The sequence below is a fragment of the Bufo gargarizans genome, chromosome 1 (assembly GCF_014858855.1).
Source record: "Bufo gargarizans isolate SCDJY-AF-19 chromosome 1, ASM1485885v1, whole genome shotgun sequence".
Classification (NCBI taxonomy): domain Eukaryota; kingdom Metazoa; phylum Chordata; class Amphibia; order Anura; family Bufonidae; genus Bufo; species Bufo gargarizans.
This window is the reverse complement of record NC_058080.1, coordinates 749,190,364-749,217,900: the sequence shown is the minus strand read 5'-3', so window position 1 is coordinate 749,217,900 and position 27,537 is coordinate 749,190,364. Positions and strand designations below refer to the sequence as shown.

At 44.3% G+C, this 27,537-nt stretch overlaps 1 protein-coding gene across 1 annotated transcript; it reads right to left on the bottom strand.

The window, feature by feature from the left end:
- Positions 1 to 229: 229 nt before the first annotated feature.
- On the bottom strand, positions 230 to 25,844 carry LOC122937995 (gastrula zinc finger protein XlCGF26.1-like). Its single transcript, XM_044293246.1, has 2 exons — positions 25,791 to 25,844; positions 230 to 1,816 (listed from the first exon to the last, which is right to left on the bottom strand). The coding sequence occupies exons 1-2, from the start codon at positions 25,822 to 25,824 to the stop codon at positions 441 to 443; spliced, it is 1,410 nt and encodes a 469-aa protein (XP_044149181.1). The 5' UTR covers positions 25,825 to 25,844; the 3' UTR covers positions 230 to 440.
- Positions 25,845 to 27,537: the final 1,693 nt, after the last annotated feature.

Below are 27,537 nucleotides of genomic sequence, written 5' to 3'. Positions count from 1 at the left end.
CACTTATTGCATTTTTTTTTTATCAAAGAGATGTAGAACAATAAATTTAGAGAAAAATGTATATAGAAATGTAGTTTTATTTTTAAAATTTTACAACAGAAAGTGAAAAATTTCATTTTTTTGCAAAAATTTCGGTCATTTTTGATTAATATAAAAAAAGTTTAAATGTCAGCAGCTATGAAATACCACCAAATGAAAACTCTATTAGTGAAAAGAAAAGGAGGTAAAATTCATTTGGGTGGTAAGTTGTATGACTGAGCAATAAACCGTGAAAGTAGTGTATTGCAGAATTGTAAAAAGTGGACTGGTCATTAAGGGGGTTTAAGCTAGGGGGGCTGAGGTGGGATAAACATGTCTTTGTGAACACGCAATCTTAGCACTTTCCTTTTGGGTTGAATTTATTTGTACTCTAAAACAGATTTCAAGTAATTTGCACTTCTCTACTTCTCTCGTGTGTGACTTCTCTGATGTGCAACAAGATTTGACTTTTGTGTGAAACGTTTCCCACATTCTGAACATAAAAATGGCTTCTCTCCTCTATGAATTTTTTCATGTCTAACAAGGTGTGTTTTCTGTGTAAAACATTTCCCACATTCTGAACATGAATATGGCTTCACTCCTGTGTGAAGTCGCTCATGAAAAACAAGATTTGATCTCCGTGTAAAACATTTCCCACATTCTGAACATGAATATGGATTCTCTTCTGTGTGACCTCTCTCATGTCTAACAAGATTTGATTTATCTGTAAAACATTTCCCACATTCTGAACATGAATATGACTCTTCTCCTGTGTGACCTTTCTTATGCCTAGCAAGATTTGATTTAGCTGTAAAATATTTCCCACATTCTGAACATGAATATAGTTTCTCTCCTGTGTGAAGTTTCTCATGTTTAACAAGACTTGATTTTTTTAAAAAACATTTCCCACAATCTGAACATGCATACGGCCTCTCTCCTGTGTGAATTCTCAGATGTGTAACGAGTTGTGTTCTTCTTTTAAAACATTTCCCACATTCTGAACATGAATATGGCTTTACTCCTGTGTGACTTCTCTCATGGATAACAAGACTTGATTTATCTGTAAAACATTTCCCACATTCTAAACATGAATATAGTTTCCCTCCTTTGTGAAGTTTCTCATGTTTAACAAAGTGTGATTTCCGTGTAAAACATTTTCCACATTCTGAACATGAATATGGACTCTCTCCTGTGTGACTTCTCTCATGGCAAACAAGAATTGATTTATCTGTAAAACATTTCCCACATTGTGAACATGAATATGGCTTCTCTCCTGTGTGAATTCTCTCATGTTTAACAAGGTGTGATTTCCGTGTAAAACATTTCCCACATTCTGAACATGAATATGGCTTCTCTCCTGTGTGAACTCTCTCATGTAAAACAAGATTAGATTTTTCTGTAAAACATTTCCTACATTCTGAACATGAATACGGCTTCTCTCCTGTGTGAATTCTCACATGTCTAACCAGACATTTTTTTTCTGTAAAACATTTCCCACATTCTGAACATGTATGAAGTTTCTCTCCTGTGTGAAGTGTCTTATGTTTAACAAAATATTGTTCATTTGTAAAGCATTTTCCACATTCTGAACAGGAGTGCGGTTTCGTCCCTTTACTTGTAACAGTCCATGATTGGTCAGGAAAAGGTCCCTCATGATTATGGAGATCACTTGATAGATCTGTACTGTGAAGTCCTGGATGTACATTTTCTCCTGAAGAGCACTGCATGATATCTTCATCTTCTGCTTCATAATTTAGTGATAACATGAGGTTTCCCTCAGAATGCTTACTGGGATTTTCTGTTAAAATATAAATTTGTATTTTTTAATATACAGAGTAGACAAACCTCTTAACATTCCTATTAGGGCTCATGCACACAACCATGGTCTGAGCTGCATTTTTGGTGGGTCAGATGCGGACTCATTCACTTCAATGGGGCCACAAAAGATGCTACAGTACTCTGTAACATCCACTCCGCGTCCCCACAAAAAAACCAAAATAGAACATAGCCTATTCTTGACCGTTAGTGATGGCCTTGCGGTTGACCAGGTGGTTGGTTTGCGGCGAACTTTGTGCATTCGCGATCCGCCGAACATATGGCGATATTCGAGCGCGCCATATTTTTTGCATTGCGCCGATTTTTGACCCATGACACATCCATCAGGTGGGACAGGACAGCCAGTTGAGACGTTTCAGCACGTGGACACACCCCGAACCCTATAACAGAACCTGATCTGGCAGCTATTTTACATTATGTGTTTTGCCAGTGTAGGGAGAGGTTGCATTTTGGAGCAGGGACAGGCTGTTAGGAACTTAGGGACACCAAACGCTAGCTAATATGGCCACAAAAGTCCTTTTAAGGACTGGTAACGTTGTGTTATTGATAGGTGTGATACACAGAAGGGTGTGATATACTTATAATATACTTTCTAACATAGAAAGTATATTAAAATGCATTTGTATGCTTCCAGAAAATACTGATTGAGGACTGCGATCTATCAGCTTCCACAAAATAGTGATAGATGTTTTCCATATACCTGCATCCACAAAATACAGATTGCGGGTTTTGATATACCTGCTTCAACTAACTGATTGAGGCCTGCCATATATCAGCTTCCACAAAATAGTGATAGAGGTTTTCCATATACCTGCGTCCACAAAATTACTGCTTGAGAGTGATATACCTGCTTCAACTAACAACTGATTGAGGCCTGCCATATATCAGCTTCCACAAAATACTGATCGCGGGCTGCGATATACCAGCTTCCGCCAAATACTTATTGAGGCCTGCGATATACCTGCTTCCACAAATACTTTTCTCTAGGGACTTTGGCACAGGGTCATTTTAGAAAATGACAGGCAGAGGAAGAGGCAGGCCGTTCCTCAGGGGTGGTAGGGGTCGGGCAGGTGCACCAGGCCGGAGCCTAAGTGGGAAGTTGCAGAAGGTGTGTGTGATTATGTCAAAGGACGCACAAGAGTTGGTTGAGTGGCTCACTCAGCCTTCCGCTTCTGCACCCTCCTCATCCTCTGTGTCTGCACCCTCCCCACTCTCTGCTGTGTGCACTACCAAAGACACCACCACCGCTATAGCCCCTCTACTCGAATGAATTATTTATTATTTTCCCATCCATTCCCAAACCTTACTGATGTGCAGCCATTCTTGGCATTGGATGAGAAAAGGAGGTAGCAACGGCCGCCACCCAGCGGTCTGACGACAGTACCCAGATCAGCCCAAGGAGGGTGGTCCCCGCTGTTGCTGCCTACTCAGAGATCTCTAATGTCAGTGGTGGTGAAGGTGACGATGATGACGTGTCGATGGACGTCACATGGGTGCCCACAAGAGAGGAAGAGGAGGGGAGTTCAGAGGCAGAGACGGAGCAGCAGATAGGGAGGAAAAGCAGGCAGAACTCGCAGTGCACAGGAGGCATAAAGCAGACTGCAAATGTATCTGGAGCGAGCCATCCACCATGCACGGTCACATCTTGCGCTCCCAGGACGCCGGCACATGGCTCCGCAGTGTGGGCTTTTTTTTACTTGTCAGCTGCTGACAATAGTGTTGCCATTTGCAGCCTGTGCTGTCAACGCATAAGTTGCGGTAAGCCCAACACTCACCTAGGGACGAAGGGACTTAAGAAGGCAACTGGCTTCCCATCACTGAGCCCAGTGGGAACAATGCCATCAGAACCCACAAAGCCACACTCCAGGTGCTCACCGTCCAGCCTCTTCTTCTTCTCCTCCCAATTGTCCTCCACTCCGCCTTCCACCAGTGCCGTTGTCGCGTTCATCTGGCACAAGGCAGGCTTCTGAGGCCCAAATGTTCGAGCGTAAAAAAATAATGACGCCGGATAATTCTCTTGCCCAACGGAGGACCACTGGCTTGTCGGAACTGCTAGCCCTCCAACTACTGCCATATCATTTGGTTGACTCAGAGGCATTTAGAAAATTTGTGGCCATTGGCACACCGCAATGGAAGGTCACCGGAAGGGCATCCTTGAACTATATGGCCACGTTCAGCGACAAGTTAGTATATCTCTGGCACACAGTGTCGGTGCCAAGATACATCTGACCACAGACATGTGGTCTAGCAAACACGGGCAGGGAAGGTACATAACTTTTACTGCCCACTGGCTGAACCTTCTGACGGCCGTCAAGCATGTAACCCGTGGCACCCATGTAGATTTAGTGTTACCCCCACAGATTGCATGCAGGCCTGCCTCTTTTTCTCCTCCTTCATCTCCTCCTCGGGTGACTCCTCTTTTTCCACTGCTACCGCCTCTTCTGCTGCACCCCCAAGCTCCCCAGAACCTATTCAACGTGCCAGGTGAGACGTTGCCATGCTGTGCTGCGGCTGTTGTGCTTGGAAGCAAAGAGCCACACCGGTCCTGCACTGCATTCAGCTCTACGGTCACAGGCCGATCAGTGGCTACTCCTCGCTGAATTTGAGAGTTGATAAAGTGGTGTGCGAAAACGGTGCCAATCTGCTGAGCGTGATGAAACAGGGCAAAATGACACACGTGCCATGCGTGGCACAAATCATGAACTTAGTTGTGCAGATTAGTTGCCAAATACCCCGGGGTCCAGGGTGTCTTGCGGCAGGGCAGGAAAATCTCTGGCCATTTTAGAAGATCTTACACGGACATGGCTCGCCTTGCTGACGTTTAGCAGCGACACCACTTGCCCGTCAGACGTCTGATTTGTGACTGCCCGACGCGCTGGAACTCCACCTTGTATATGCTTGATAGGCTGCTGCAGCAGAAATGTGCTGGTCCTGGGGAGCTTGTTTTTTTTTCTTTTTACCGCGCCAGTGGCTGCTTATGCGTGACGCATGAAGACTTCTGCGGCCATTTGAGGACATCACCAAACTGGTCAGTCGCAGCTATAGCGCCAAATTTCCACCCACAGTGAAACATGTGCGGGTACCAATCCTACCGTGCCTGCAAAAAGAGGCGGGTTTAACCCCTTAAGGACCGAGGACGTACCGGTACGCCCTATTTCCCGAGTCCTTAAGGACCGAGGACGTACCGGTGCGTCCTGACTTAAAATCTGAATTCCGGCGCCGCGGGGGTTAATCGGAACGGGATTTCGGCTGAAATCATTCAGCCGGCATCCCGTAATAACGCAGGGGGGGGGTCATTTGACCCCCCGTGTCGGCGATCGCAGCAAACCGCAGGTCAATTCAGACCTGCGGTTTGCTGCGCTTTTTGCAGTTTCTGATCCCCGCGGTCCCTGACCGCGGGGATCAGAAACTTCAGAGTGCCTAAAATCAAGATTTCACCTTCCCCCTGCACCCCTGCACGATTTGATGGCGGCGGGTGGTGCAGGGGGGGGGTGTCGCAGGCTGTGGGGGCGTTGCGGGAGGCGGGCGGTGCGGCAAGCGGGATCGCGATCCCCCGCCCGCCTCCCCTTGAATAATCGTTGGTTTCTAGTGGATATACCAGGGTGCCAGCACATTGCTGGCACCCTGGTATAAACGGCTGACATCGTTGATGCGATGTCAGCCGTTTAACCCTTTCCATACAGCGGTCCGTATGGACCGCTGTATGGAAAAGGTTAACAGTGCAGGGAGCTCCCTCCCTCTCCCATCGGGGGGCTGCTGTGCCTTTGCAGCCCCCCGATGGGAGAGGGAGAGAGCCCCCAGGCATCCCCCCCGAGAGCCCCGTCCTTACCCTTCCCCGTCTGCGAAGTTGTGGCAGACGGGGAAGGTTCCCATGGCAACAGGACGCCTGCTCAGGCGTCCTGCTGTCCATGGTGCTGAACAGATCTGTGCTGAAAGCATAGATCTGTTCAGTGTAAGTAAAATACAGTGCAGAACCCTATATAGGTTCTGTACTGTATTATACAGACATCAGACCCACTGGATCTTCAAGAACCAAGTGGGTCTGGGTCAAAAAATAAATAAAAAAAGTGAAAAAAGTTAAGATAAAAAAAAAAACATTTATCACTGAATAAAAATTAAAAAAATAAAATACACTACACATATTAGGTATCGCCGCGTCCGTAACGACCTGATATATAAAACGGTCATGTTACTTTCCCCGCACGGTGAACGCCATAAAAATAAAAAAATAAAAACTATGAGAAAATTGAAATTTTGCCCACCTTACTTCCCAAAAAAGGTAATAAAAGTGATCAAAAAAGTCGCATGTACGCCAAAATAGTACCAATCAAACCGTCATCTCATCCCGCAAAAAATGAGACCCTACTCAAGATAATCGCCCAAAAACTGAAAAAACTATGGCTCTTAGACTATGGAAACACTAAAACATGATTTTTTTTTGTTTCAAAAATAAAATCATTGTGTAAAACTTACATAAATAAAAATAAAGTATACATATTAGGTATCGCCACGTCCGTATCGACCGGCTCTATAAAAATATCACATGACCTAACCCCTCAGATGACCACCGTAAAAAAAAAAAAAAAAAAAACGGTGTAAAAAAAGCAATTTTTTGCCATCTTACGTCACAAAAAGTGTAATAGCAAGCGATCAAAAAGTCATATGCACCCCAAAATAGTGCCAATCAAACCGTCATCTCATCCCGCAAAAAATTAGACCCTACTCAAGATAATCGCCCAAAAACTGAAAAAACTATGGCTCTTAGACTATGGAGACACTAAACAATTTTTTGGTTTTAAAAAAAAGTTATTGTATAAAACTTACATAAATAAAAAAAAATTGTATACATATTAGGTATCGCCGCGTCCGTGACAACCTGCCTAATAAAATTACCACATGATCTAACCTGTCAGATGAATGTTGTAAATAACAAAAAAAAAAACACGTGCCAAAAAAGCTATTTCTTGTTACCTTGCCTCACAAAAAGTGTAATATAGAGCAATAAAAAAATCATATGTACCCTAAACTAGTACCAACAATACTGCCACCCTATTCCGTACTTTCTATAATGGGGTCACTTTTTTGGAGTTTTTACTCTAGCGGTGCATCAGGGGGGCTTCAAATGGGACATGGTGTCAAAAAAACAGTCCAGCAAAATCTGCCTTCCAAAAACCGTATGGCATTCCTTTCCTTCTGCGCCCTGCCGTGTGCCCGTACAGCAGTTTACGACCACATATAGGGTGTTTCTGTAAACTACCGAATCAGGGCCATAAATAATGAGTTTTGTTTGGCTGTTAACCCTTGCTTTGTAACTGGAAAAAAAATATTAAAATGGAAAATCTGCCAAAAAAGTGAAATTTTGAAATTGTATCTCTATTTTCCATTAAATCTTGTGCAACACCTAAAGGGTTAACGAAGTTTGTAAAATCAGTTTTGAATACCTTGAGGGGTGTAGTTTCTTAGATGGGGTCACTTTTATGGAGTTTCTACTCTAGGGGTGCATCAGGGGGCTTCAAATGGGACATGGTGTCAAAAAAACTGTCCAGCAAAATCTGGCTTCCAAAAACCATACGGCGCACCTTTCACTCTACGCCCCGCTGTGTGGCCGTACAGTAGTTTACGGCCACATATGGGGTGTTTCTGTAAACGGCAGAGTCAGGGCAATAAAGATACAGTCTTGTTTGGCTGTTAACCCTTGCTTTGTTAGTGGAAAAAATTGGTTAAAATGGAAAATTAGGCAAAAAAATGAAATTCTCAAATTTCATCCCCATTTGCCAATAACTCTTGTGCAACACCTAAAGGGTTAACGAAGTTTGTAAAATCTGTTTTGAATACCTTGAGGGGTGTAGTTTCTTAGATGGGGTCACTTTTATGGAGTTTCTACTCTAGGGGTGCATCAGGGGGCTTCAAATGGGACATGGTGTCAAAAAAACTGTCCAGCAAAATCTGGCTTCCAAAAACCATACGGCGCACCTTTCACTCTACGCCCCGCTGTGTGGCCGTACAGTAGTTTACGGCCACATATGGGGTGTTTCTGTAAACGGCAGAGTCAGGGCAATAAAGATACAGTCTTGTTTGGCTGTTAACCCTTGCTTTGTTAGTGGAAAAAATGGGTTAAAATGGAAAATTAGGCAAAAAAATGAAATTCTCAAATTTCATCCCCATTTGCCAATAACTCTTGTGCAACACCTAAAGGGTTAACGGAGTTTGTAAAATCAGTTTTGAATACCTTGAGGGGTGTAGTTTATAGAATGGGGTCATTTTTGGGCGGTTTCTATTATGTAAGCCTCGCAAAGTGACTTCAGACCTGAACTGGTCCCTAAAAATTGGGTTTTTGTAAATTTCTGAAAAATTTCAAGATTTGCTTCTAAACTTCTAAGCCTTGTAACATCCCCAAAAAATAAAATATCATTCCCAAAATAATTCAAACATGAAGTAGACATATGGGGAATGTTAAGTCATCACAATTTTTGGGGGTATTACTATGTGTTACAGAAGTAGAGAAACTGAAACTTTGAAATTTGCTAATTTTTCAAAATTTTTGGTAAATTAGGTATTTTATTATGCAAAAAAATTAATTTTTTTGACTTTATTTTACCAGTGTCATGAAGTACAATATGTGACGAAAAAACAATCTCAGAATGGCCTGGATAAGTCAAAGTGTTTTAAAGTTATCAGCACTTAAAGTGACACTGGTCAGATTTGCAAAAAATGGCCTGGTCCTTAAGGTGAAAATGAGCCCGGTCCTTAAGGGGTTAAAGATATGTTGGTCACTTCGGATATGAGATCATTCTTGCAGCCAACACATCGACAGCCACCCTCCGGATCCAGCCTCAGGGAACACTTAGACCGACAGGTGTCCGACTACATCAGGTTAACGCCCGATGGGGACGCTCCGAGAAGCGAGGAACCCCTGTACTACTGGGTGTGCAGGCTTGACCTGTGGCCAGAGCTGGCACAATTTGCCATGGAACTCTTTGCTTGCCCCTCGTCGAGTGTCCTGTCCGAAACGACGTTCAGCGCAGCAGGGGGGATCGTGATGGAAAAGCGCACTCGCCTAGCTCACAACAGTGTGGACTACCTCACATTTTTAAAAATGAATGAGGCATGGATCACGAAGGAATTCAACACCTGTGATTACTACGTGTAATAAAATGTCCTCATTTTTATCCTGTGACCGCCTAATGTACCTCCAGCCACAGAATCCAAAGTTCTTTGCTGTCAGGCGAATGCCTATTGGCTAATTTATGGTGCTGTACTGGCCGACAGTTACATTTTTTTTATCTCTAGCCACATAATCACACCCCTGTTTCACTCCTCTGCCTCTCATTATGGTGGCGTATGAACCGCATTCACCATAAGGACCAACGTCACAGGGTCATGTGACTGTGCCCCATTATGCCCTACATTGTGCCCTTTTACCACACCCTGTGTAGTACCCCTAGTCAATCCCTGTACTGTGCCCTCTTATATCCTTTTATCCCATCATGGTATGACATTGTTATCTGGTCACTGTATGGCAGTGGTATCCAATAACTGGATGGCAATAACTGTATCCCTTTTCCTGCCCACGCCATCCTTTTTAGACCTGGCATGAGCGGGAAAAATATGCAGATTGCGGTGCTAAGGACCTTTGCGCCACAATCTGTGTCAGAAACCCCCCCACCATATATAGTTGATAAAAGGGAAAGAAACTAGGCCGGGATCAGGGAGCAGGTCACCTCCTAAAGCGTCCCTAAACCACACTCTAACTTCTCACCGTATGAGCGGACCTGGATAGTAGGACAGCTTATACCCAGGAAACCTAGGACCCTGAGTCACCCTGATAATCCCTCACATAGGAGCAGGGGAGAGACGACCTGTTCTTCCAAGACACGGATGAACAGAAGTCTCAACCGGCCTAGTAGCAGAGAAAAGCCAAGTGGAATGGCAGGCAAGTATCCAGTGGCGGGAATAACCACTGAACCAAGAACCCCGGAATGCATGGTAACTTACCTGCCGCAGCTGCTGGACGGCACAACAGAAGACCCACCAAGGTTAACTGGAACCCATGCAAATGTACTGCAATCCGAACACCAAACCAGACTCAGTACGTACTGACACACAAAGGAACCAGCACTCCAGCAACAGCTCATAGAAACAGACTGTGTCGGCAGATAAGAACCATTTGGCCCATCTAGTCTGCCCAATATACTGAATACTATGAGTAGCCCCTGGCCCTATCTTATATGAAGGATGGCCTTATGTCTATCCCATGCATGCTTAAACTCCTTCACTGTAGTTGCAGCTACTACTTCTGCAGGAAGGCTATTCCATGCATCCACTACTCTCTCAGTAAAGTAATACTTCCTGATATTACTTTTAAACCTTTCCCCCTCTAATTTAAAACTATGTCCTCTTGTAGCAGTTTTTCTTCTTTTAAATATTCTCTCCTCTTTTACCTTGTTGATTCCCTTTATGTATTTAAAAGTTTCTATCATATCCCCTCTGTCTCGTCTTTCTTCCAATGTCTCGTCTTTCTTCCAAGCTCACTGACTTGACTTTTGGTTCCCCCTACGGGGAACCTCGAGACCCCCTTCCGGAGGTACAACAGACAGGAAAACGCCTTGCATTCATGTCAGGCATAAAACACTTACTGACCAGACATGAAACAAGATGTACACCACACCCCGAACATAAACCCTCACCAAACATCAACACAAGTAAGGTAGGGAACATGGAAGATACATAAGGAAGACATTGCTGGAGACATTGATGTCCCACTAGGTGGCCCTAAAGGACTGGGAAGATGGAACACCCTGGACTGCAGCAGTGCTCCAGCACAAACGACAGCTGAGATAAAACCCTAGTGGCCACACCCAGCCAGGAAGTTAACCCCTCAAGCACCAGACAGGGGAGGAACTAGAAGGGAAGAAAAGCACATACAAGCCAACATCAACACGTTGCCCCTGGCAACCGGTATGCACGGCAACGTGTCATGCGCACAACACCGAGGCCGTGACAAAATATGATCTGAAGGTTTTTCAGGTTCGCCTGCTATTAAATTCAATAGGCGCAATGCAAACGTGCGGATTGGGAACACGCATTTGCGAACCGTCCTGGCCGATGTTCGTCCATCACTATTGTCCGTATCACTTCTCTATTGAGGGCAGAACATTCTGTTTCGCAAAATGCTGATCGCACACGAAAGGCAACAGTGTTTTGCGTATCCAAAAATTGTGGGCCGCAAAAATGACACAGTTGTGTGCATGAAACCTTAGGCTGGAAGTGGATCCAGCTGGAATGGGAAGTAAAAGCCATTCACATTGAATTAAAGGGGTTGTCCGAGCTATATCTATATATGTTATGGTGGCTATAACATTGTTAAAAATAAATTTGCAATTTACTCACATAATTTATTCTGCAGTGTTTCTGAACGGCCGACCCCAAACGTCATCCACCAGGCTCTCGTGGTGACGTCTCGTGTACAGGCTTCTCCCTGCTGCCTTAGGGAGTGGCCCGACTCTGTACACAAAACGTCAGAGCCTTGTGTGCCCGCCCCCTCTTTCTCCTCTGGCTGCCGCGGCTCTTGTGAGGGATCGCGCATGTGTGACGGAAAGATTTAATGTTGTTCCTGCTCCCTCCCTGTGATCCACCAGTGTGCCCGTTCCAGTTACCATTGCCCTACTCTACTGGCCATAAAAAAAAAACAAAAACAAAAAAAACACCCCCAGGAACATCACAAAGTAAATCATTGTCCCTCATATAGCTGTAGGTGTCATATAGCTGTCATATAGCTTAGATACATATGGCTGTCATATACAGTTCGGTCCATAAATATTGGGACATCGACACAATTGTAACATTTTTGGCTCTATACACCACCACAATGGATTTGAAATGAAACGAACAAGATGTGCTTTACCTGCAGACTGTCAGCTTTAATTTGAGGGTATTTACATCCAAATCAGGTGATCGGTGTAGGAATTACAACAGTTTGCATATGTGCCTTCCACTTGTTAAGGGACCAAAAGTAATGGGACAATTGGCTTCTCAGCTGCCCCATGGACAGGTCTGTGTGTTATTCCCTCATTATCCTAATTACAATGAGCAGATAAAAGGTCCAGAGTTCATTTCAAGTGTGCCATTTGCATTTGGAATCTGCTGCTGTCAACTCTCAAGATGAGATCCAAAGAGCTGTCACTATCAGTGAAGCAAGCCATCATTAGGCTGAAAAAACAAAACAAACCCATCAGAGAGATAGCAAAAACATCAGGCGTGGCCAAAACAACTGTTTGGAACATTCCTAAAAAGAAGGAACGCACCGGTGAGCTCAGCAACACCAAAAACCCAGAAGACCATGGAAAACAACTGTGGTGGATGACCAAAGAATTCTTTCCCTGGTGAAGAAAACACCCTTCACAACAGTTGGCCAGATCAAGAACACTCTCCAGGAGGTAGGTGTATGTGTGTCAAAGTCAACAATAAAGAGAAGACGTCACCTGAGTGAATACAGAGGGTTCACCACAAGATGTAAACCATTGGTGAGCCTCAAAAACAGGAAGGCCAGATTAGAGTTCGCCAAGCGACATCTAAAAAAGCCTTCACAGTTCTGGAACAACATCCTATAGACAGATGAGACCAAGACCAACTTGTACCAGAGTGATGGGAAGAGAAGAGTATGGAGAAGGAAAGCATGGTGATCCTAAGCATACCACCTCATCAGTGAAGCATGGTGGTGGTAGTGTCATGGCGTGGGCATGTATGGCTGCCAATGGAACTGGTTCTCTTGTATTTATTGATGATGTGACTGCTGACAAAAGCAGCAGGATGAATTGTGAAGTGTTTCGGGCAATATTATCTGCTCATATTCAGCCAAATGCTTCAGAACTCATTGGACGGCTGTTCACAGTGCAGGCGGACAATGACCCAAAGCATACTGCAAAAGCAACCAAAGAGTTTTTTAAGGGAAAGAAGTGGAATGTTATGCAATGGCCGAGTCAATCACCTGACCTGAATCCGATTGAGCACTTTCACTTGCTGAAGACAAAACTGAAGGGAAAATGCCCCAAGAACAAGCAGGAACTGAAGACATTTGCAGTAGAGGCCTGGCAGAGCATCACCAGGGATGAGACCCAGCGTCTGGTGATGTCTATGCGTTCCAGACTTCAGGCAGTAATTGACTGCAAAGGATTTGCAACCAAGTATTAAAAAGTGAAAGTTTGATTTATGATTATTATTCTGTCCCATTACTTTTGGTCCCTTAACAAGTGGGAGGCACATATGCAAACTGCTGTAATTCCTGCACCGTTCACCTGATTTGGATGTAAATACCCTCAAATTAAAGCTGACAGTCTGCAGGTAAAGCACATCTTGTTCGTTTCATTTCAAATCCATTGTGGTGGTGTATAGAGCCAAAAATGTTAGAATTGTGTCGTTGTCCCAATATTTATGGACCTGACTGTAGCTTAGATATAGCTTAGATATGCATATATAGATTTGTATATAGAGATCTATATATGTGTATATATCTCTCTATATACATATACAGGGAGTGCAGATTATTAGGCAAGTTGTATTTTTGAGGATTAATTTTATTATTGAACAACAACCATGTTCTCAATGAACCCAAAAAACTCATTAACCCCTTCACGACCGCAATCTGTATATATACGTGATAGCTGCACATACCCCGTGCAGCTACCACGTATATAAACGTTCTGGCAGCTCTTTAATCCAAGCGCTGCAAAGCGCTTGGATTAAAGCTTCTGCCCCTGCCCTGTATGCTGTCACGGACAGCATACAGTGCAGTAATGCCGGCAAGGGACCAATCAGAGTGGCCCCTTGCCGGCAATCGATCCGATTGGTTAGTCTGTGCAGACTAACCAATCGGATCGCGGCAGTGAAAAAATGCCGGTTTCAGGCTCTGATCTGCGCTCTGCAGATCAGAGCCTGAAATCAGTGTCCTCGTGCCCCCCCCCCCCGATCCGTGCAGCCCCCCACCCCCCACCCCGATCTGTGCAGGTGCCTCCCGATCTGTGCAGCATCTCCATGTCCACAGTGCCCCATCTTGTGTCCCATCAGTGCCCCCTCCTGCTGGCCGTGATAGTTTCCAGCCCCCCCCTTCCAGCGCTGACCGCCCCCCCCCCCCCCCCCCTCGGTCTGCCCCCCTGCTGTGCTTGTAGGCGGCGGCTCCATTCCTGAACCGCCGCCATCATCAGAGTGTCAGCTCTATGCTGACACTCTGCTGTAACCCCAGAGATGCCGCGGCAGCGGCATCTATGGGGTTAATGGAGGGAGGGGGCTCCCTCTCTCCACCATCGGGGCTGGATGGCAGCCCCGATGGTTGCCCTGGCAACCGGACGCTTTGCAAAAGCGTCCGCTGTTGCCACCTACAGGGCATCTGAATGTATTACACTTTGCAATGCAAGAGCATTGCAAAGTATAGTACAGCCATCAGCCCCACTGGATCTTCATGATCCAAGAGGGACTTGATGAAAAAAAATTAAATGTGAAAAAAAATAAAAGTAAAAAATAAATAAATAAAAATGTAAAATAAAAAAAATGCCTTTTTTTTCCTAATAAAAATAAAAATAAAAAAACGACACATATTAGGTATCACCGCGTCCGTAACGGCCGTCTCTATAAAGATATCACATGATAGACCCCGTCCGATAAACACCATAAAAAAAATAAAAAAAAACTGTGTAAAAAAAAGCAATTTTTGTCACCTTACATCACAAAAAGTGCAACAGCAAGCGATCAAAAAGGCGTATGACCCCCAAAATAGTACCAATCAAACCGTCACCTCGTCCTGCAAAAAATGATACCCTATTTAAGACAATCGCCCCAAAAATAAAAAAGCTATGATTCTCAGACTATAGAGACACTAAAACATCATTTTTTTGGTTTCAGAAATGCTATTATTGTGTAAAACTAAAATAAATAAGAAAAAGTATACATATTAGGTATTGCCACGTCCGTAACGATCTTATCTATAAAACTATCACATGACCTAACTCTTCAGATGAACGCTGTAAAAATAAATAAATGAAAACTGTTCCAAAACAGCCAATTTTTGCGTCACCTTGCCCCATAAAGTGTAATAATGAATGATCAAAAAATCCTATGTACCCAAAAATGGTACCAATATAAACCTCAACACTTTCTGCAAAAAACGAGCCCCTGCACAAGACGATCGGCAGAAAAATAAAAAACATATGGCGTTCAGAAAACCAATCCAGCACAATCTGCCTTCCAAAAACCGTATGGTATTCCATTCCTTCTGCGCCCTGCCGTGCGCCCGTACAGCAGTTTACGACCACATGTGGGGTGTTTATGTAAACCGCGGAATCAGGGTAATAAATATTGAGTTTTGTTTGGCTGTTAACCCTCAATGTGTTAAAGAATTTTTTTTTATAAAATGGAAAATCTGCCAAAAATGTGAAATTTAGAAATTTCATCTCCATTTTCCTTTAATTCTTGTGGAACACCTAAAGGGTTAACAAAGTTTGTAAAATCAGTTTTGAGTAACTTGAGGGGTGTAGTTTCTACAATGGGGTCATTTATGGGGGTTTCCACTATGTAAGCCCCACAAAGTGACTTCAGACCTGAACTGGTCCTTAAAAAGTGGGTTTTGGAAATTTTCTTAAATTGTAAGAATTGCTTCTAAACTTCTAAGCCTTGTAACGTCCTAAAAAAATAAAATGACATTTCCAAAATGATGCCAACATAAAGTTGACATATGGGGAATGTTAAGTAATAAATATTTTATTAGGTATGACTTTCTGTTTTAGAAGCAGAGAAATTGAAATTTGGAAAATTGTGAATTTTTCCATATTTTTGGTAAATTTGGGATTTTTTCATAAATAAAGGTGAAATATATTGACTCAAATATATGACTCTAGTAAGAAACAGGGCGGCACTACCTTCTTTAAATTCGCTACAGATGGCAGGACGCTTCCGGTACTGCAACTCCAACGTCACGTCCGAGATTTCGTCAAACCGGTTCTTTTTCATCGGGGTCCGGCAGCGAAACTTCAGGTGGCTCTCGGGGGCCTTTTTTAGGCCAACGCCGTACAAGAAGACCAAGATTAACACCCGGCGAGCCGGCCGTCATCATCGGCGAGGCAGACGCACCGAGGAAAACGCGGTCACAGGTACGGGAGAAAACCTAGTGTTAAATTTATCATCCAAGAGCCTCAGTCCTGCCCAGATGAACTTATTGAAAAAGGGCTTATCCTTCAGCCCGACCGGGAACTTTGATACGTTCACCTTGGACACTGACTTACATCGTTTTTTTCGTAATTTACGTCTAAAAGCTCAATTTGGTGGTAATGAAACTACTGATGATGTGGCACAGGTGGAGGATAGTTCTGTTACTACTATGTTAACTGTTAAACAGTTTAATTTGAGAGTAAAAAGTAATTATACACCTCCCAGGACATATCATCCAGTGGAGACATTTGTTAAATTGGTGCAAAATGATGTGGATAAATTGTTGCAACAATGTAAACAAGGAAAGTTACATGTCCATTATAATTTACCTGTGGAGGAGAAACATGCCCTTGATTCTTTATTAAAGGAGAAATCCTTAATAATAAAACCTGCAGATAAGGGAGGGGCGATTGTTATCTTAGACAAAGAATATTATGTAAGCGAAATTTTACAACAATTACAGGATAGTAGTACTTATAAAATATTAAATAGTGATCCAGTCTACCATATTAAAGAAATGTTACAGCAAGTGGTAGATAAAGCCAAAGAGAATGGAGTGGTGGACGCCAAATTGGGGGACTTTCTTATAAATCAACATCCGATTATCCCGGTGTTTTATACTCTACCAAAAGTGCATAAGTCACTAATTAATCCACCAGGTCGCCCGATAGTGGCGTCCACCGACTCCATACTTTCAAATCCAGCTATTTTTTTGGAGAGGGTATTAACCCCTCTAACTAAACTAGCACCATCGTATATTCGAGATACTGGCCACTTTCTATCTGAAATTAGCTCTCTCCAGGTGGATGAAGGCTGCATATTCGTCACTTTAGACGTGTGCAGCCTTTATACATCTATTATTCATGAAAAGGGAATCAATGCAGTCGCGGGTCTCTTAGGCACAAGCACATACAAAAAGGCAGAAAGGGAATTTTTTCTGGAACTTTTGAAAATAGTTCTTGAGCAAAATTATTTTTTGTTTCAAGATTCCTTTTACCAGCAGTGCCGTGGGACCGCGATGGGATCGAACGTCGCGCCGCCATACGCAAATACATATATGGCTTTTTTCGAGTGTCAATTTGTTTACTCTAGCCCTCTATATCATCAACATTGCATATTTTGGCGTCGATTTATCGACGATATTTTTTGCGTATGGCGGGGCGACGTCCGATCCCTTATGGAATTTACCACGTATTTAAATTCCATCTGGGATGAACTTAAATTCACTGTACACCATAGTTCTGATAAAGTTTCCTTTTTGGATACCTGGGTGACTAGGGACAAAGAAGGTAAAATACAGACGGATTTATTCGTGAAACCAACGGATAGGAACAGTTTGCTGTCCTTTTCAAGTAGTCACCCAGCAACCATCAAGGAATCTATCCCATATTCCCAATACCAGAGGGTTAGACGGATCGTTAGTGATAGGGATATGTGTCAAACAAGATTAGACGATATGACCAATAAATTTAGAGAGCGAGGCTACCCCCCTGATCTATTGAAAATACAGCGTAATAAAGCTGAGATTACACCACCAGATAGAACTAAGAAAGAAACAAGGATCCCCTTAGTGATTAAATCCCATCCCTGGTCCCAGCGCCTTAGGACTATTGTTAATCAACATTGGCACATATTATCTAAGTCCTATCCACGGATAGGAGAGTTCCAGAGGCCACCCATGATATGCTATAAACGGGCAGAAAATATTAGGGATAAAATAGTCCGGGCGGATGTGGGAAGTAATAAAATAGAAAGAGGACAGAGTACTTTATCTACACCTAGACGGGGCACTTTTCCTTGTTTAAACTGTGTCAATTGTTCCAGCGTTATAAAGGGTTCATGTTTCTCCCACCCTCACTCAGGTGAAAATATTCCAATAAGGGGCACGTTCACTTGTGATAGTAGATTTGTGGTCTACATTCTTAAATGTCCATGTGGATTACTATATGTGGGGGAAACCTCAATGAGAATGAAGGACAGACTAAGTAAACACAAATCTACTATCCGTAAACAGAATTTATTACTCCCAATACCCCTTCATTTTTATGATAAAAAACACAACATCTCGCAGTTGAGGTATCAGATTATTGAAGGTGTATCATTACCCCGTCGAGGGGGTGACAGAAATAAATTGTTATTGAAAAGAGAGGCTTACTGGATCCATCGTCTTCAGACAATGGAGCCCAGGGGCCTCAATCGTGAGTACAATGTGTCCTGCTTCCTATAAGGCATTCGGCCTTATGCAATCTGATAAATATATTTCTTTTTTTCTTCAGCGTGATTAATCACTGCAAGAATGGACTATGTGACTGAAAATCTTCGCCAGTATAGAGTGGATATGTTTTTTGCGAATTTTCAATTGCGAATTTTCAGTTGCGAATTTTCAGTTGCGAATTTTCAATTGCGAATTTTCAATTTTCAATTGCGAATTTTCAGTTGCGAATTTTCAATTGCGAATTTTTCAATGCGAATTTTTCATTGCGATTATTTGATATGCGAATTTTATTTAATGAGGGAGGCGGAGCTTCTTTGATGATGTCAGTTCCTTTGTGTTTCATTTATGTATAAATAGCTGGAGTGTAGGATGTTTTATGCAGTCTGATGAAAGCACATCTGTGCTGAAACGCGTCACTATGCCATTTTGAATATGTGACTGAATAAATCTACATTGTGATCTACATCAGCGAAGTGCCGGTCCTTTCCTTTGAATCAAATATATGACTGTCATGAAGTACAATGTGTCACGAGAAAACAATCTCAGAATGGCGTGGATAAGTAAAAGTGTTCCAAAGCTATTACCACATAAAGTGACACATGTCAGATTTGTAAATTTTGACCTGGACATTGGGGCATCAATGACCCTTGGTCATGAAAGGGTTAATATCAAAGCTGAATATTTTTGGAAGTAGTTTTTAGTTTTAGCTATTTTAGCGGGATATCTGTGTGTGCAGGTAACTATTACTGTGCATAATTATTAGGCAACTTAACAAAAAACAAATATATACCCATTTCAATTATTTATTTTTACCAGTGAAACCAATATAACATCTCAACATTCACAAATATACATTTCTGACATTCAAAAACTAAACAAAAACAAATCAGTGACCAATATAGCCACCTTTCTTTGCAAGGACACTCAAAAGCCTGCCATCCATGGATTCTGTCAGTGTTTTGATCTGTTCACCATCCACATTGCGTGCAGCAGCAACCACAGCCTCCCAGACACTGTTCAGAGAGGTGGACTGTTTTCCCTCCTTGTAAATCTCACATTTGATGATGGACCACAGGTTCTCAATGGGGCTCAGATCAGATGAACAAGGAGCCCATGTCATTAGATTTTCTTCTTTTATACCCTTTCTTGCCAGCCACGCTGTGGAGTACTTGGACGCGTGTGATGGAGCATTGTCCTGCATGAAAATCATGTTTTTCTTACCTTGCAGACTTCTTCCTGTACCACTGCTTGAAGAAGGTGTCTTCCAGAAACTGGCAGTAGGACTGGGAGTTGAGCTTGACTCCATCCTCAACCCGAAAAGGCCCCACAAGCTCATCTTTGATGATACCAGCCCAAACCAGTACTCCACCTCCACCTTGCTGGCGTCTGAGTCGGACTGGAGCTCTCTGCCCTTTACCAATCCAGCCACGGGCCCATCCATCTGGCCCATCAAGACTCACTCTCATTTCATCAGTCCATAAAACCTTAGAAAAATCAGTCTTGAGATATTTCTTGGCCCAGTCTTGACGTTTCAGCTTGTGTGTCTTGTTCAGTGGTGGTCGTCTTTCAGCCTTTCTTACCTTGGCCATGTCTCTGAGTATTGCACACCTTGTGCTTTTGGGCACTCCAGTGATGTTGCAGCTCTGAAATATGGCCAAACTGGTGGCAAGTGGCATCTTGGCAGCTGCACGCTTGACTTTTCTCAGTTCATGGGCAGTTATTTTGCGCCTTGGTTTTTCCACACGCTTCTTGCGACCCTGTTGACTATTTTGAATGAAACGCTTGATTGTTCGATGATCACGCTTCAGAAGCTTTGCAGTTTTAAGAGTGCTGCATCCCTCTGCAAGATATCTCACTATTTTTGACTTTTCTGAGCCTGTCAAGTCCTTCTTTTGACCCATTTTGCCAAAGGAAAGGAAGTTGCCTAATAATTATGCACACCTGATATAGGGTGTTGATGTCATTAGACCACACCCCTTCTCATTACAGAGATGCACATCACCTAATATGCTTAATTGGTAGTAGGCTTTCGAGCCTATACAGCTTGGAGTAAGACAACATGCATAAAGAGGATGATGTGGTCAAAATACTCATTTGCCTAATAATTCCTGCACTCCCTGTATATCTATATACATCAATACATGTATTTTGAGATATAGCTTAGTAAATATATAAATATATACACACACACACAATCTGTATTATACACTCACCTAAAGAATTATTAGGAACACCTGTTCTATTTCTCATTAATGCGATTATCTAGTCAACCAATCACATGGCAGTTGCTTCAGTGCATGTAGGGTTGTGGTCCTGGTCAAGACAATCTCCTGAACTCCAAACTGAATGTCAGAATGGGAAAGAAAGGTGATTTAAGCAATTTTGAGCGTGGCATGGTTGTTGGTGCCAGACGGGCCGGTCTGAGTATTTCACAATCTGCTCAGTTACTGGGATTTTCACGCACAACCATTTCTAGGGTTTACAAAGAATGGTGTGAAAAGGGAAGAACATCCAGTATGCGGCAGTCCTGTGGGCGAAAATGCCTTGTTGATGCTAGAGGTCAGAGGAGAATGGGCCGACTGATTCAAGCTGATAGAAGAGCAACGTTGACTGAAATAACCACTCGTTACACCCGAGGTCTGCAGCAAAGCATTTGTGAAGCCACAACACACACAACCTTGAGGCGGATGGGCTACAACAGCAGAAGACCCCACCGGGTACCACTCATCTCCACTACAAATAGGAAAAAGAGGCTACAATTTGCACGAGCTCACCAAAATTGGACTGTTGAAGACTGGAAAAATGTTGCCTGGTCTGATGAGTCTCGATTTCTGTTGAGACATTCAAATGGTAGAGTCCGAATTTGCCTCCATGAACCCGTACACCGCTACTTCTTTCCGGACCACCTCCTGAACTACCGATTGACGCACAGAATTTAGTGTAAAAGAATTTGGACTGCATCACACTGCCCATTGCCACCACCTCCTGAACTGCAGATTGACGCACAGAATTCCACCCCAAGGGCGAATGGATGTACTTATATTTCCTATTAATACACCCCAAAACTGGTTGTATCACACAGCACTTTCACCCCAATAACAAGCACGGATTGCTGGAATTACTGATGTATCATATACTGCAAACAGCCTAAACGCAGTAGTATTAGAGCAATGTGGATCCCCAATTAGTGCAGCAAGGTGTAATAGTACTCGCTCCTATTACCCAGGCTTTACACTCCCCTATTGGCCCCTGCTCTCTCCCTATAGTGTGGATAATGCCTCCCTATCCCTTCCCTGCACTGAATGATCTTTCCCTGAACTGCTCAATCGTTTTTCTTTTTCAGAATAAAGTCTTTCCTAAACCCTGTCCCAGCGCCCGTCACATCTCTCCCTGCACGAAGTACACTGGAAGATGGCGGAAACCAAGATGGCTGAGGCTATTTATAGGGCTGTGACATCACAGAGGGTGGCTGCATGCATGGCATTGTGGGCGATCCCTCGTTCCCAGAGTTCTCAGTTCCATGTTCTAACATCTGCAGCAGCCATTTTAGGAAAAACTACGATTCGTTACCACAAAGCGCGAGGAAATTTGAATTTAATTTTTCCTAAAAATTAATTTCGAATTCAATTCGACAACTTTGATTCGCTCATCTCTACTTGTGATATAAGAGGCCAGTGCTCCTCCATTACATGTCACTGCACACACGTGTACACACTGCACATGACGGCTCTTACCTTGTGATATAAGAGGCCAGTGCTCCTCCATTACATGTCACTGCACACACGTGTATACACTGCACATGACGGCTCTTACCTTGTGATATACGAGGCTGGTGCTCCTCCATTACATGTCACTGCACACACGTGTATAAACTGCACATGACGGCTCTTACCTTGTGATATACGAGGCTGGTGCTCCTCCATTACATGTCACTGCACACACGTGTATACACTGCACATGACGGCTCTTACCCTGTGATATAAGAGGCTGGTGCTCCTCCATTACATGTCACTGCACACACGTGTATACACTGCACATGACGGGTCTTACCTTGGGATATAAGAGGCTGGTGCTCCTCCATTACATGTCACTGCACACACGTGTATACACTGCACATGACGGCTCTTACCTTGTGATATAAGAGGCTGGTGCTCCTCCATTACATGTCACTGCACACACGTGTATACACTGCACATGACGGCTCTTACCTTGTGATATAAGAGGCTGGTGCTCCTCCATTACATGTCACTGCACACACGTGTATAAACTGCACATGACGGCTCTTACCCTGTGATATACGAGGCTGGTGCTCCTCCATTACATGTCACTGCACACACGTGTATACACTGCACATGACGGCTCTTACCCTGTGATATAAGAGGCTGGTGCTCCTCCATTACATGTCACTGCACACACGTGTATACACTGCACATGACGGCTCTTACCCTGTGATATAAGAGGCTGGTGCTCCTCCATTACATGTCACTGCACACACGTGTATACACTGCACATGACGGCTCTTACCTTGTAATATAAGAGGCTGGTGCTCCTCCATTACATGTCACTGCACACACGTGTATACACTGCACATGACGGCTCTTACCTTGTGATATAAGAGGCTGGTGCTCCTCCATTACATGTCACTGCACACACGTGTATACACTGCACATGACGGCTCTTACCTTGTGATATAAGAGGCTGGTGCTCCTCCATTACATGTCACTGCACACACGTGTATACACTGCACATGACGGCTCTTACCTTGTGATATAAGAGGCTGGTGCTCCTCCATTACATGTCACTGCACACACGTGTATAAACTGCACATGACGGCTCTTACCTTGTGATATACGAGGCTGGTGCTCCTCCATTACATGTCACTGCACACACGTGTATACACTGCACATGACGGCTCTTACCCTGTGATATAAGAGGCTGGTGCTCCTCCATTACATGTCACTGCACACACGTGTATACACTGCACATGACGGCTCTTACCTTGTGATATAAGAGGCTGGTGCTCCTCCATTACATGTCACTGCACACACGTGTATACACTGCACATGACGGCTCTTACCTTGTGATATAAGAGGCTGGTGCTCCTCCATTACATGTCACTGCACACACGTGTATACACTGCACATGACGGCTCTTACCTTGTGATATAAGAGGCTGGTGCTCCTCCATTACATGTCACTGCACACACGTGTATAAACTGCACATGACGGCTCTTACCCTGTGATATACGAGGCTGGTGCTCCTCCATTACATGTCACTGCACACACGTGTATACACTGCACATGACGGCTCTTACCCTGTGATATAAGAGGCTGGTGCTCCTCCATTACATGTCACTGCACACACGTGTATACACTGCACATGACGGCTCTTACCCTGTGATATAAGAGGCTGGTGCTCCTCCATTACATGTCACTGCACACACGTGTATACACTGCACATGACGGCTCTTACCTTGTATATAAGAGGCTGGTGCTCCTCCATTACATGTCACTGCACACACGTGTATACACTGCACATGACGGCTCTTACCTTGTGATATAAGAGGCTGGTGCTCCTCCATTACATGTCACTGCACACACGTGTATACACTGCACATGACGGCTCTTACCTTGTGATATAAGAGGCTGGTGCTCCTCCATTACATGTCACTGCACACACGTGTATACACTGCACATGACGGCTCTTACCTTGTGATATAAGAGGCTGGTGCTCCTCCATTACATGTCACTGCACACACGTGTATACACTGCACATGACGGCTCTTACCCTGTGATATAAGAGGCTGGTGCTCCTCCATTACATGTCACTGCACACACGTGTATACACTGCACATGACGGCTCTTACCTTGTGATATAAGAGGCTGGTGCTCCTCCATTACATGTCACTGCACACACGTGTATACACTGCACATGACGGCTCTTACCTTGTGATATAAGAGGCTGGTGCTCCTCCATTACATGTCACTGCACACACGTGTATACACTGCACATGACGGCTCTTACCCTGTGATATAAGAGGCTGGTGCTCCTCCATTACATGTCACTGCACACACGTGTATACACTGCACATGACGGCTCTTACCCTGTGATATAAGAGGCTGGTGCTCCTCCATTACATGTCACTGCACACATGTGTATACACTGCACATGACGGCTCTTACCCTGTGATATAAGAGGCTGGTGCTCCTCCATTACATGTCACTGCACACACGTGTATACACTGCACATGACGGCTCTTACCTTGTGATATAAGAGGCTGGTGCTCCTCCATTACATGTCACTGCACACACGTGTATATACTGCACATGACGGCTCTTACCTTGTGATATAAGAGGCTGGTGCTTCTCCATTACATGTCACTGTACACACGTGTATACACTGCACATGACGGCTCTTACCTTGTGATATAAGAGGCTGGTGCTCCTCCATTACATGTCACTGCACACACGTGTATACACTGCACATGACGGCTCTTACCCTGTGATATAAGAGGCTGGTGCTCCTCCATTACATGTCACTGCACACACGTGTATACACTACACATGACGGGTCTTACCTTGTGATATAAGAGGCTAGTGCTCCTCCATTACATGTCACTGCACACACGTGTATACACTGCACATGACGGCTCTTACCCTGTGATATAAGAGGCTGGAGCTCCTCCATTACATGTCACTGCACACACGTGTATACACTGCACATGACGGGTCTTACCTTGTGATATAAGAGGCTGGTGCTCCTCCATTACATGTCACTGCACACACGTGTATACACTGCACATGACGGCTCTTACCTTGTGATATAAGAGGCTGGTGCTCCTCCATTACATGTCACTGCACACACGTGTATACACTGCACATGACGGCTCTTACCCTGTGATATAAGAGGCTGGTGCTCCTCCATTACATGTCACTGGACACACGTGTATACACTGCACATGACGGCTCTTACCTTGTGATATAAGAGGCTGGTGCTCCTCCATTACATGTCACTGCACACACGTGTATACACTGCACATGACGGCTCTTACCTTGTGATATAAGAGGCTGGTGCTCCTCCATTACATGTCACTGTACACACGTGTATACACTGCACATGACGGCTCTTACCTTGTGATATAAGAGGCTGGTGCTCCTCCATTACATGTCACTGCACACACGTGTACACACTACACATGACGGGTCTTACCTTGTGATATAAGAGGCTGGTGCTCCTCCATTACATGTCACTGCACACACGTGTATACACTGCACATGACGGCTCTTACCTTGTGATATAAGAGGCTGGTGCTCCTCCATTACATGTCACTGTACACACGTGTATACACTGCACATGACGGCTCTTACCTTGTGATATAAGAGGCTGGTGCTCCTCCATTACATGTCACTGCACACACGTGTATATACTGCACATGACGGGTCTTACCTTGTGATATAAGAGGCTGGTGCTCCTCCATTACATGTCACTGCTCACACGTGTATACACTGCACATGACGGCTCTTACCTTGTGATATAAGAGGCTGGTGCTCCTCCATCATGGCCTCCTTGTACAGACCCTTGTGTCCTTCTATATACTCCCACTCCTCCATGGAGAAATAGACAGTGACATCCTGACACCTTATAGGAACCTGACAACACAATGACACCGTCATCACCCAGACCCCTCCAGTGCTGTTACTGGAGAATTTCCCAGCATTCCCAGCAGTGTCACCTCTCCAGTCAGCAGCTCCATCATCTTGTGGGTGAGTTCTAGGATCTTCTGCTCATGTATCAGGGGGTGAAGGGGGGGCTCTGTGATGGGGGGAGGGGTCCTGCTCCGCCCTCCTGACTCCTGGAGATGGATGATGGGAGTTGCACAGTCCCCCGATGTCTTCTTCACTATTGTGTACTCCTGTAGATGGAGAGAGAGAAAAAAATCCTTAAAGAGTAATCTGTCAGCAGGATCAACTCTTTCCATCCAGATACACTGCCAGGTAGGGTTGATCTTGCTGAATAAAATGGGGTCTATTTTGGGGAAATTGGTTGTGACGTTCCGGAGAAAAAAGATGGCTATTCATTATAAGTGAGGGCTTCAGTGCACTGAGGGCTGGGCCTAGCCTTTCTGTGAACCTCCTCTTTACAGTGCTGGCCACATTCACATCTTATTTCTCAGGAATGCCACAATCAGTTTTCACAAGACAAACATCAGTTTATTCAGCAGAATCAACCCTAGATGTGGGCATGGCCAGCACTAGAAAGAGGAGGTGCACAGAAAGATTAGGCCTGAACCTCTGTACACTGAAGTCCTCACAAATAAACATCTTATTTTCTCCTGAATGTTGCAACAGATTTTCAGAAGAAGGCATAGTTTTAATCAGCGGAATAAACCTTACCAGCCAGTATGTCCCGTTTATTAAGGTTGATCCTGCTGACAGATCCTTTTCAGAGGACCATGGTCTCTCCTACTACTGTCATCTTCTATGTGTCTATATAGATCTCAAATTTGAGGTAGATATCCTCCCTCCAGGCCGCACTCCGCCATCTGAACATCTTGTTCCCGGCTCTTTCCTCCAGGGTACAACGTGCCTACTTACCTTCTCATGGCTCCTACAACATGACTATTGGTCACTGGTCACATGATACATCACTCACCATCCTGGGGGCTGATCTTCAGGTTCTCCATCACTTGGAAGGTCTGGAGGCCGTTCTCCAGGACCCTGGACTCTTCCTATCACTTCCTATGATGGATTCTCCTTCCCGATGTCTGACTTGTTACAGAATACAATAAAGAGGAGAGAAATCTAGAAAAGTTTACCTCTCCGCTCAGCAGAGAGATGATCTCCAAGGTGAGGTCTAATAGTCTTCTGCTGATCTCCTTCCTGTCCATCCTTGGTGGGTCATTCAGGAGAAGAGGAGAGAACTGGAGGAGCTGGAGCTCAGCAATAAAGAAGTTGGTGAAGGACCTGTGATGATGTCATTGTCATGTGATTAGTGACTGATTGCCTAGCTCCTCCTCCCACACTAATCACATGACTGTGACGTCACCGCAGGTCCTTCAGCTCTAGCAGTGCAGCAGATACTGGGCAGGTCCTGGTCGGTAGTCAGGGCTCTTGTTCTCTCTGGTATCAGCCATTCCTCCAGCCTGCAGGTAAGATGAGCTGTGAGGAGACAGTGTGGTGGAGAGCTCAGACATGTCACCTCTGGAGATTCTCCTCCATTACACACAAGGAATCCTTCTCTGCTCCTCAGCTTAGTATGATGGGGGGAGTAGT

What these genes read in the sequence shown, in the direction of transcription:
- LOC122937995 (XM_044293246.1), bottom strand. Translation starts at nt 25,824, where the DNA reads ATGATGGAGGAGCACCAGCCTCTTATATCACAAG. An exon ending in CCAGCCTCTTATATCACAAG is followed by an intron (nt 1,817 to 25,790) that starts GTAAGAGCCGTC and finishes ATATTTTAACAG; the next exon opens with AAAATCCCAGTAAGCATTCT.